The sequence below is a fragment of the Acipenser ruthenus genome, chromosome 39 (genome assembly GCF_902713425.1).
Source record: "Acipenser ruthenus chromosome 39, fAciRut3.2 maternal haplotype, whole genome shotgun sequence".
Taxonomy (NCBI): Eukaryota; Metazoa; Chordata; class Actinopteri; order Acipenseriformes; family Acipenseridae; genus Acipenser; species Acipenser ruthenus.
This window is the reverse complement of record NC_081227.1, coordinates 5,961,261-5,973,661: the sequence shown is the minus strand read 5'-3', so window position 1 is coordinate 5,973,661 and position 12,401 is coordinate 5,961,261. Positions and strand designations below refer to the sequence as shown.

Genomic DNA, 12,401 nt, shown 5'->3' with positions numbered 1-12,401 from the left:
CAATTCAAGATTTGTTCACCAAAATATGTTTAACTGACTTCAGACTGACTTCTATGTCATGTAAATCCTGACGAAGGTGCATTGATTTGACTTGTTCACTTTTTAAATCTTGATGTTGCACAAATAAAAGTGAACAAATCCTGGGTGAGGCTACTTTTTGTTGAAAATTCATTATGTCTTTAAAACTACTATTTTGAGTTTGTTTAAAACCACTAAAGCAAATGAACTTAAGCATACTTAGAGCTTTACAGTAATAGCCTGTTTATACAGAATCAAATCGATGCCCAGTCTGCTGATGACTAAATTAAAGTATATTAACGCTTCAGTTCAGAATTTTTGTTACACAAAATGCTGTGACCTACTGCATGGTGGCTAAGGTGTGGCAACTGCAAAGTAGTGTTGTGGAAGAGATTTGACTATGGCAAACTAGTGTGCGGTGGCTAAGGTCTGGTCACCTCCACGATCTTGATCCGGTTAGGGTCCCAGACGCAGTATTCCTCCAGCCCACTCTGCACCAGTCTGCAGCTGCAGGACGGGGAGATGAAGGCAGAGTGGTATCCGGAGTCGAGCCAGCTCTTCTGCAGGGGGTGTCCTGATGCCACATCTATCTTTATAACCCTGCCGAAGTTCACTCTGACTTTCAGGACCACCTTTTTGCTGTCTGGCAGGCCAGGCGGGTAGCAGCTGGCTTTGTTCTTGTCTCGACTCAGGTAGACCCCCCGGCCCAGGGGGCCGTCCGTGGATTGCCTGAACCCGTACTTCTTGATGGAGGCCGCGGCCTGGACCGTGGTCCCGTGGTACATCACGTAGATCTTCCCCTCCGTGGGAAGCACTTGGCTCTGCAGGTGCTTTTCAACAAAACCGCGGGATTTCTCTTCAGCCCACAAGTTCATGGCTGGGGTTGTTTCGAACCCGTGGCAGTGGAGTGGAGCTGAAAGAATTTGGCAAGTCAGATAAAAAATAAATATATAAATAAAGAAATAAAAAAATAACTTTCAAGTTACCGAATGAGAAATCAACACCCTTGCATAATTCAAATGAATTACAAATTAATAACTGCTGAGTTTACTTCTAGTTTTGTAACTTGGGCAGATTTTTTTTTTTTTTTGTCAGCCGCATTGCTTTCCACAATGTAATGAAATCTCTCTGGCAGATAATTATCATTTTCATATTTAAACCAGTTGTTAGTGTGTGGAACACAATAGAAAAGACTCCTTAAACCCAACCCACTGCACTGTCATGTGTTAAACAACTTTAGGTTCTTTTTACTTTATTTTTATACTTTTTAATCAAATACAGCTGTAGAATTTGATCACTTACCAAAAGATCTTCAAGAGAACAGCAAAGGGACCGGTTACAATGCTGCCAATCCAAATATGAGGGTAAAAGTATGCTGTTATCTGGATGCTATCAGAGAAAGAATATTTTATTACCTGAGAAACTGTCAGTAAACCTGACCTCACCTGACCTGGTACAAGTTATCTGTTCAAGACATTGCTGACACACACACACAGATAAGCCAGCGGTTAGCATTGCACACAAAGGGTATAGATACTATATAAAACAGCAGGCACTTGGAGGTACAAGTTCCTCCATGAACACACACCAGCACCTCCCAGAAACTGGTAACTGATATCATTGCTTCATTTCTGTTAACAACGAGTGGCCTCATTATTGTGCATCGCGAGAACGATTCAGCTGTAAGCTTTTGATTATTGGAATGAATAAAGGAGAAAGTCCTTCACACAGATAAATAAAGACATAAAGAATGGAGTTTCCTTACAGAGATTAGAAAAATAGACTTTAAAACCTGGGTCAGTGTTAGTGTTTAGCAGATACAATAGGTATTGACTACAAATGTTTATAGGATTCGTTATTTGTTGGGAGTTCACTAGTACTGCAGTCTCAAAATAGACCTTTTATTTAATAGTACTGTAATGGATGTAGCAGGAAAGGGGGGGGGCTGCAATATAAAATGTTTTGTTTTATGGCAGGGACAGAGTTAAAGTCTCCCTGCCAAGATAATTGCTTTAATGTAATTGTTTTGTCATTTTGTTTAATTATCCCCTGCACCGGGTGATTATTGTAAATTAGAGCCAGCTGCAGGGTATAAAATGAAAGCAGCCAGTCTGTGTTGGGCTGCTGTGTGGAGAGCCCGCTTGTTAGTGTGCGAAAGCATAGGAAAAGAAAAGGTGGTGTAAACCTGTGTGATTTTGTTTTGTTTGGTATTACAGGTAAACAGCTTAGCTGTCCTGTTTGATAGTTAGGTCCTGTTCTGTGTTTTAGTTAAGAGCTCAAAAAAAGAGCTCGGTGTTTGTTGTGTTTATTTTAGTTTTTGTGTTCATTATTAAAATAGCACAAGAGTGCCTTAAAAACCTCAATTTTTAAAGGGGCAACGAACCCGAAGGGTACACGTTTTATTACAGTACTTAATAGTTATTTTTTACTTAATCGTACTTGCTTCCACAGCTAGCCTTATAAAAGTTTCCCAAAGTGAAAGCATGGCAAAGTGTAATAAAGAAAGGTGAAAGCACTGGAAAAGCACAAAGAGGTATGGTAAAGCAACTGCAGTAAATGCATAGTATAAACATGGGGAAAGCATGGGAAAACTGCAAAATGACGTGCAGTTTATAAGGGTATATCAGCTGGTTCAGAGGAGGGAAGCAGGGATCAGAGGAGGGAAGCAGGGTTCAGAGGAGGGAAGCAGGGATAAGAGGAGGGAAGCAGGGATCAGAGGAGGGAAGCAGGGATCAGAGGAGGGAAGCAGGGTTCAGAGGAGGGAAGCAGGGATCAGAGGGGGGAAGCAGGGTTCAGAGGAGGGAAGCAGGGTTCAGAGGAGGGAAGCAGGGATCAGAGGGGGGAAGCAGGGTTCAGAGGGGGGAAGCAGGGTTCAGAGGAGGGAAGCAGGTATCAGAGGAGGAAAGCAGGGTTCAGAGGAGGGAAGCAGGGTTCAGAGGAGGGAAGCAGGGTTCAGAGGAGGGAAGCAGGGTTCAGAGGGGGGAAGCAGGGTTCAGAGGAGGGAAGCAGGGTTCAGAGGAGGGAAGCAGGGATCAGAGGAGGGAAGCAGGGATCAGAGGAGGGAAGCAGGGTTCAGAGGAGGGAAGCAGGGTTCAGAGGGGGGAAGCAGGGTTCAGAGGGGGGAAGCAGGGTTCAGAGGAGGGAAGCAGGGATCAGAGGAGGGAAGCAGGGTTCAGAGGAGGGAAGCAGGGATCAGAGGAGGGAAGCAGGGATCAGAGGAGGGAAGCAGGGTTCAGAGGGGGGAAGCAGGGTTCAGAGGAGGGAAGCAGGGTTCAGAGGAGGGAAGCAGGGTTCAGAGGAGGGAAGCAGGGATCAGAGGAGGGAAGCAGGGTTCAGAGGGGGGAAGCAGGGTTCAGAGGAGGGAAGCAGGGATCAGAGGAGGGAAGCAGGGTTCAGAGGAGGGAAGCAGGGTTCAGAGGAGGGAAGCAGGGATCAGAGGAGGGAAGCAGGGTTCAGAGGGGGGAAGCAGGGATCAGAGGAGGGAAGCAGGGTTCAGAGGAGGGAAGCAGGGTTCAGAGGGGGGAAGCAGGGTTCAGAGGAGGGAAGCAGGGATCAGAGGAGGGAAGCAGGGTTCAGAGGGGGGAAGCAGGGTTCAGAGGAGGGAAGCAGGGATCAGAGGAGGGAAGCAGGGTTCAGAGGAGGGAAGCAGGGTTCAGAGGAGGGAAGCAGGGTTCAGAGGGGGGAAGCAGGGTTCAGAGGAGGGAAGCAGGGTTCAGAGGAGGGAAGCAGGGATCAGAGGAGGGAAGCAGGGATCAGAGGAGGGAAGCAGGGTTCAGAGGAGGGAAGCAGGGATCAGAGGAGGGAAGCAGGGTTCAGAGGAGGGAAGCAGGGTTCAGAGGGGGGAAGCAGGGTTCAGAGGAGGGAAGCAGGGATCAGAGGAGGGAAGCAGGGTTCAGAGGAGGGAAGCAGGGTTCAGAGGGGGGAAGCAGGGTTCAGAGGAGGGAAGCAGGGATCAGAGGAGGGAAGCAGGGTTCAGAGGAGGGAAGCAGGGTTCAGAGGAGGGAAGCAGGGTTCAGAGGAGGGAAGCAGGGTTCAGAGGGGGGAAGCAGGGATCAGAGGAGGGAAGCAGGGTTCAGAGGAGGGAAGCAGGGTTCAGAGGGGGGAAGCAGGGTTCAGAGGAGGGAAGCAGGGTTCAGAGGAGGGAAGCAGGGTTCAGAGGAGGGAAGCAGGGTTCAGAGGAGGGAAGCAGGGATCAGAGGAGGGAAGCAGGGTTCAGAGGGGGGAAGCAGGGTTCAGAGGGGGGAAGCAGGGTTCAGAGGAGGGAAGCAGGGTTCAGAGGAGGGAAGCAGGGTTCAGAGGGGGGAAGCAGGGTTCAGAGGAGGGAAGCAGGGTTCAGAGGAGGGAAGCAGGGTTCAGAGGGGGGAAGCAGGGTTCAGAGGAGGGAAGCAGGGATCAGAGGAGGGAAGCAGGGTTCAGAGGAGGGAAGCAGGGTTCAGAGGGGGGAAGCAGGGTTCAGAGGAGGGAAGCAGGGTTCAGAGGAGGGAAGCAGGGTTCAGAGGAGGGAAGCAGGGATCAGAGGAGGGAAGCAGGGTTCAGAGGAGGGAAGCAGGGTTCAGAGGAGGGAAGCAGGGTTCAGAGGAGGGAAGAGCGTTAACTAATGTACCGTTAGGGAGGTAAGCAGATAAAAAAGTTCTGTTTTCTGAAAACGTTTAACGCACAGAATGCTAAACTGGTAGACTACAATAACCATACAGTATCCACATTAATTACATTTTAGAGTGAAGCCTCACACAGCTTTCAAAGTAACCTACTGACTTCTGTAGAATATCACACACTCTTCTAAAACACTTTACAACAAGTTAAGACAAGTGAACTGGTTAGCCCTTATACTGTAAACCTTTACCACCTTTAAGATTTTCATCATTAGCCACAACATAATCACAGCCCTTTATGAATAACTGGAACAAAAGCTGGATAGCGTCTCTTACCTGCGTTGGTATTAGAATCCCTGACTGTATGTCATGCCCTATAGTCAGGAGAAGTGGTTTACTGTAGCTTGTGTTTTCTACATTGTCTGCTATGAAAAGGCAGGGTGAAGCTGTTCAGATGAGGGGGTGGCTTTCTGTTGTAGCTCGCATTTCACTTCCGGCTGGGCTTTTAGCCAACAGGAATAATAATAATAATAATAATAATAATAATAATAATAATAATAATAATAAACTACTGTATGTAATGTAGGTGTGAAAGAGGATTGGGCTGCTGCTGTACCTGCATGAATATCTGTAGGAGAATTAGGAAACCTGTTTAGACAAGTTTACTAATTTTCTTTTTCTCTCAACTTCCGTAGCTCAGTAACTGTGGAAAAGTACCCTTGGTGGTGTAATGAGTTGTCATTGAATTGAATGGCAAGGGTTGCACGCGAATCAAAAACCACTCGAGATGAGCAACTCGCTGTACTTTTCCACTACCGAGCAAGCTCTGTGGGCGAGAGGCAAGTACTGGTGCATTAAATGGCATCATCAGTAATGCAAACGTTTGTTAAATGCATAGAATACAGCAGATGATGGAATAAAAAATAATAATAATTAAACAGACAAGTTGAACATTTATTTGGAACAATTTGGAACTCAAAATACCTTGCAATGGTGATGGGGTAGTGTTCAAAAACTCATGCTTTATTTTTGCAAAAGATGTGTCGTTTTCTTAAGTCGTAATTACCCAATGAAAAAAGAGAACCCATATCTTGGGTGGCATGCTTTTTTTATGTAGTTATGCTGTTGTATAGCTGTGATAACACAATAACAAATAAGATACAAACACATGAGGAGAAGACAACAGTGTTACTAAAGCCACATCTCCTTTGAAAGGATGTCCCGTCCCAAACCATCTGCTCTTCCTCATTTATTTAGCCATATATAAATTTGTCAACTGGATTAAAAAGTTTATTTATATTACTAAGATTTTAGGTGGAGATCTTGAGTATAAGGTCCTTATACCACCGAGAAGCCAACAGGAAATGATCATCTGGTCTGAAATCAGAGCGGACTGTAAGCTGCTGAAACTATATCAGTGACACCACCAGACTCCTCTGGTCTCAATCGATATACCAGCAGATAAATTCCTTAGATCAGGGGTGGCCAACCCTGGTCCTGGAGAGCCACAGGGGCTTCTGGGTTTCGTTCCGCCTGAGTTCTCAATTACTTAAACCAATTATTTTATTAATTGGTCAACACTAAGATCTTTATCCATTGATGGTTTGAATGATACCCAGAAAGCCTGCAGGACTGTGGCTCTCGAGGACCAGAGTCTCAAAGGTTATGCAAGCAGGAGGCATAGTTTCTGGGAACTTCCACTTCATAATGCAGATAGCTCCCTCCTGTGGTTGCTTTTTTTTTTTTTTTTTTTTGGATGCAGAAAAATCATGTTAATAAAATACAGCGGGTAAGGAAATAAAGATGGACCATGATTTTTAAACCAAAAAAAAAAAAACTCAGAAAGAAAGAAAGATAAAGAACTGTAAGTGCAGTATGTATGATTTCTTTATTAATGTTTGTTTGAGACTCAACAGTTACAGTTTGAAATAGTGGAGACCATTCCCATTTATTTTACATTGAAAGCTGGATTATTACATGTAAGCACTGTAGTCGAATCTAGGAACAGAACCCTGATTTTTAGGTTTGATAACCTCAACCACTGTGATCCTGTTGGGGTCCCAGATGCAGTCTTCCTCCAGCCCGCTCGGTACCATCCCGCAGTTGGGAGGGACCCAGGCAGAGTCGTAGCCGTGGTGGTGCCAGGTCTTCTGCATGGGGTGCCCCTGCCTGTCTATCTTCTTAACCCTGCCGACGTTGACGCAAAGCTTCAAGACCCTCTTTTCTCTCTCTGGACGGTGCAGTGGGTACCAGCTGGCCTTGTTAAAGTCTCGGCTGACATAGACCCCCCGCCCCAGCATGCCGTCTTCTGACTGCTGGAATCCGTATCTCGTGATGGATTCTGCGCGCTCCTTCGTGGTCCCGTGGTACATGGTGTAGCACTTCCACTCTTGCAGTTGTGCATAACTCTCAAGGCACGGGGCTTCGTAGAAGTAGGAGTCATCTTCTTCGGCCCACATGCTTACGGCAGTGATGGCTTGAAACCTGGCAGTGGAGTGAATCTGGGAGAAGGATATGCATTTACTGTAGCGCATTTACATGGTGGAGGAGGCCAGTGTTGATTGGACTGATTGAGTTCAATTGAGTGTGTTAACAATGCAGACGTGTATACAGGTCTAGGAAAGATAAAACTACTAAAATACACACACTGGACAGGTGTTTCAGCATAAAATTCAGAATATTTACTAACTGAGCATTTATTAAGTACAAACACAAGTAGCACTAAATGGCAGAAGCAGTTCCAGTGGCATACCTGCACAACGCTGTACAGTACCTGTAATTGCAACATGCAGCTTATTAAAGGGAAGTGTGAAACAAACACAAACAACAACATGTACACAATTTTATAATATGGCTTGTTTTTTGATAGATATATCCACATATGATTGTTAAGTTAAAATATTCCTTGCTCGGCTTCGTTTTAAATGTAGTGCTGAATGCTAGAGAATGTTTGTCATCAGACATTGATAAGCTCAGTTTCCACAGCAAAACCAGCTGCTACCAGACTTTCGGAAAGTAAACGCTCGCTATAAAAGAGCAATGCATGGTGCTGATAGGTTGAAACAGTAAGCACGCGCCCTCACATGACAATGCTTTGTGCTAATTGGTTGAAACACTAAATGCCAGCCCTCACACAGCAATGCTAATTGGTTGAAACAGCTGATTCACGGCAATATGACAGACAGACTGGCAGATCAACTATACACGGCTCATACGTTAACAAGAGAACAGTTGTGGGTTCGGCTGCACCGCCAGCACGCCCATTTCCTGCATCCTTAGGCGCCAAAATAATTAAATCATTTGTCATTTAGATCCTTTATATAGCTACCTGCATGAAAACCACTTTGTGTTTTAATTAGACATCTTAAACAACTTCTAAAAAGTCTCATGCATTTAATCATTTGTGGCTATGTCTTCCTTTTCTCTCACTATTTTAAATGTATTGCATGTGTGGCCTATTAAAGTCATCAATTAAATTAGACAATCACTAATTTTTCTATTTTGACAATGTTCCAAAATGTTCAGTTACATCGGTTTGATTTCATATGCACAACAAATCAAAACTACACAACCAATGGGATGTTCTAATACATTAGCACACTACGGTATTTATGTTTCAGTATAAGACATTGAAACTGTTTAATTACTAGTCTTACTGTAAAGTTATTGTAGAAAGAGTAAAACATGAATAACCAAATCCTATTTGTCAAACAGCTCATTATGAACCAATCCCGAAGAGCTATTGAACCCTAATTGATTAGTGATTATGGCTTCATTCACACTGAATACATGTTAGTAATGAGTCTGTAAAATAAAGTGTAATCAAAGAAGATGAAGTTTGTTGTAAAATGGGCTGAACCAACCTGTGTAAAAAAACAAAAAAAAAATTCAATATCTCAAGGGTCTGTATAGTGTTGCTTTCAGAGTACAGTTCATCTGTCCAATAGCTGTAAAAATTGTACTGAATAAAGACTCAACATTGATTTTTAAAACCACACAACTGCTTAAGGAGCCCTTAATATCTGAGTGATTTTCATGGTGTTGTTTTGGGGGGCATTGCAAATTTGTCAAGTTTCAGGGAAAAAAATGCAATTTATTACCAGAGCTGTCTTTAAACATAAGAGAAAACCATTTGTTTTAAGAAACTTTCTGAAAGTCTTTATAACAAGTTAAAAAACAAGAACCTAAACGGACCTGTGATACTGTGTTCATTTAACTGATATTAGAAAATATTTAAACCAGCCTCATGTTAAGACACAATAAGAAAAATCCTAGCAGCCACTCATTTATAAAAACTGAGTGCTTACCTTGTGAAGTTCAAAGTGGCTGGTTGTTTAAAGTTAAAAGATATTTCAGGTTTCATTTCTGTGTCCATTATTCAAGAAAAGCACAATGCTATGTGAAGTTGGCTGTTTGTATTAGGAAGTTTTATTTATAGAAGGGTGTGGGAGTAAAGTTGTAAGCTGCTAGACTTCACAGTTTCCATCAGGTTGTTAAATATATAAGGATGCACACCTTACCCTAAATACCAGAGACGTAGAACCACCACAAACAAGGTTGTATGGGAATTCAAAACCTTTATTCATTTGCTTTGTATTTATTTATTGTTATAACAAATCAATTGCTAGTTTAATTTACATGTCAAATCTCAGTATCTATAAGCAGCGTAGCCAAATTTGGGCATCTGAGGAGAACTCTCATTCTTCGGTTTCATAACCTCCATTACTTTGATCCTGTTGGGGTCCCAGATGCAGTCTTCCTCCAGCCCGCTCGATACCATCCCGCAGCCGGGAGGGACCCAGGCAGTGTCGTAGCCGTAGTCGTGCCAGGTCTTCTGCATGGGGTGCCCCTGCCTGTCTATCTTCTTAACCTTGCCGACGTTGACCCTCAGTTTCAGGACCCTCCTTTCTTTATCTGGACGGTTGAGTGGGTACCGGCTGGCCTTGTTAAAGTCTCGGCTGACATAGACCCCCTGCCCCAGCATGCCATCAGGTGATTGTCTGAATCCGCATCTCTTGATGGATTCTGCGCGCTCCTTCGTGGTTCCGTGGTACATGGTGTAGAGCTTCCCCTCTACAGGTTCTGCGTAACTCTGAAGGCAAGCTTCAACAAAAAAGGGGGAATCTTCTTCAGCCCACATGTTCATCCTGCAGTTTAGGAGAGCGATGCTTTCAAACCTGGCAGTGGAATGATCTGAGAGAACAAGGGGGCATTTTATTTAGGTATGTTTAATAGCTCATTAATTTACTTATCCCCACAGTGATTTGTACTGTACCGTACTGAATGCTTAATAAATATCGTATGGTGGGTCATTAAAACAAAACATGGGAGCAATGAAAATTCACGGCAATATGACAGACAGACTGGCAGATCAACTATAGATGGCTCATACGTTAACAAGAGAACAGTTGTGGGTTCGGCTGCACCGCCAGCATGCCCATTTCCTGCATCTTTAGGCGCCAAAATAATTAAATCATTTGTCATTTAGATCCTTTATATAGCTACCTGCATGAAAACCACTTTGTGTTTTAATTAGACATCTTAAACAACTTCTAAAAAGTCTCATGCATTTAACCATTTGTGGCTATGTCTTCCTTTTCTCTCACTATTTTAAATGTATTGCATGTGTGGCCTATTAAATTCATCAATTAAATTAGACAATCACTAATCTTTCTATTTTGACAATGTTCCAAAATGTTCAGTTACATCGGTTTGATTTCATATGCACAACAAATCAAAACTACACAACCAATGGGATGTTCTAATACATTAGCACACTACGGTATTTATGTTTCAGTATAAGACATTGAAACTGTTTAATTACTAGTCTTACTGTAAAGTTATTGTAGAAAGAGTAAAACATGAATAACCAAATCCTATTTGTCAAACAGCTCATTATGAACCAATCCCGAAGAGCTATTGAACCCTAATTGATTAGTGATTATGGCTTCATTCACACTGAATACATGTTAATAATGAGTCTGTAAAATAAAGTGTAATCAAAGAAGATGAAGTTTGTTGTAAAATGGGCTGAACAAACCTGTGTAAAACAAAACAAAAAAAAATTAAATATCTCAGTCAAATACACTCATGACTGATTTCACAGACCTAGATCAGCACTAATCTTGAACTATCTAATGTTATTCTGGGTAAAGTAATCCAAGGTTAGTATTAATCAAGTTCTGTGAAACTAGACCTAAATGTAGCCAAGCAGGAGATTTTAAAGTACCGTAACCAAAAAACAAAACCAAATAGAGTTTTGATTGCAATCTGAGTGATGCAAGATGGCTCTGCTTGTGTTAGGTGCAGTTCTAACAGGAAAAGGTCTTTGTTCAGCAAAGAAAATGTCTCTGAGAGAGTTTCATGTTTTTATTTTGGGGGGCATTTAAGAAACTTTCTGATACTCTTTATAACAAGTTAGATAACGATAACGTAAACCAACCTGTGATACTGTGTCCATTTAACTGATATTATAACATATTTTAAACAGCATCATGTTAGACACAGTAAGAAGAAGAAGAAGAAGAAGAAGAACACAATAGCATAGTAATAGATTACACCACAGTCCCTAACAGCCCCTAATTATAAAACTCAGAGTGCTTACCTTGTGAAGTACAAAGTGGCTGCTTGTTTAAAGTTAAAAGATATTTCAGGTTTATTTTCTGTAGACCGTTATTCAAGAAAAGGAGAATGCTATCTGAAGTTGGCTGTTTGTGTGCCCCTCCCGCCCAGCTGAAGTTTTTGTCTGGTTTCAGGTTCCTTCCTGCTGACTAATTTCTATTAGAAACTGAAGTTAATTTATAGAAGGGTGTGGGAGAGACATACCAGAGACGTAGAACCACCACAAACAAGGCTGTATGGGAATTCAAAACCTTTACTCATTTGCTTTTATTTATTTTTTTTATAACAAATCAGATTACAGTTTCATTTACATGTCAAATCTGTAATCAAAGAAGATGAAGTTTGTTGTAAAATGGGCTGAACAAACCTGTGTAAAAAAAAAAAAAAAAATTCAATATCTCACTCAAATACACTCATGGCTGATTTCACAGAACTAGATCAGCACTAATCTTGAACTATCTAATGTTATTTTCGGTAAAGTAATCCAAGGTTAGTATCAATCAGGTTCTGTGAAACTAGACCTAAATGTAGCCAAGCAGGAGACTATAGAGGGTTAAAAGTATCGTAACCAAAAAACAAAACCAAATAGAGTTTAGATTCTAATTTGAGTGACACAAGATGGCTCTGCTTGTGTTAGGTGTAGTTCTAACAGGAAAAGGTCTTTGTTCAGCAAAGAAAGGGTCTGTATAATGTTGCTTTCAGAGTACCATTCATCTGTCCAATAGCTGTAAAAATTGTACTGAATAAAGACTTGAAATTGATTTTTAAAACCACACAACTGCTTAAGGAGCCCTTAATATCTGAATGATTTCCATGGTGTTGTTTTGGGGGCGTTGCAAAATTGTCAAGTTTCGGGGGGGAAAATGCAATTTATTACCAGAGCTGTCTTTAAACATAAGAGAAAAACATTTGTTTTAAGAAACTTTCTGAAACTCTTTATAACAAGTTAAAAAACGAGAACCTAAACAGACCTGTGATACTGTGTTCAAAGTGGCTGGTTGTTTAAAGTTAAAAGATATTTCCAGTTTCATTTCTGTATCCATTATTCAAGAAAAGCACAATGCTATGTGAAGTTGGCTGTTTGTATTAGGAAGTTTTATTTATAGAAGGGTGTGGGAGTAAAGTTCTAAGCTGCTAGACTTCATAGTTTCCATCAGGTTGTTAAATATA

General features: G+C 42.0%; 1 protein-coding gene across 1 annotated transcript; it reads right to left on the bottom strand.

Moving 5' to 3' along the window:
• Nucleotides 1-440: 440 nt before the first annotated feature.
• Nucleotides 441-11,368, bottom strand: LOC117397126 (uncharacterized). Its single transcript, XM_059009492.1, has 4 exons — nucleotides 11,215-11,368; nucleotides 9,265-9,803; nucleotides 6,586-7,111; nucleotides 441-931 (listed from the first exon to the last, which is right to left on the bottom strand). The coding sequence occupies exons 2-4, from the start codon at nucleotides 9,754-9,756 to the stop codon at nucleotides 441-443; spliced, it is 1,509 nt and encodes a 502-aa protein (XP_058865475.1). The 5' UTR covers nucleotides 9,757-9,803; nucleotides 11,215-11,368.
• Nucleotides 11,369-12,401: the final 1,033 nt, after the last annotated feature.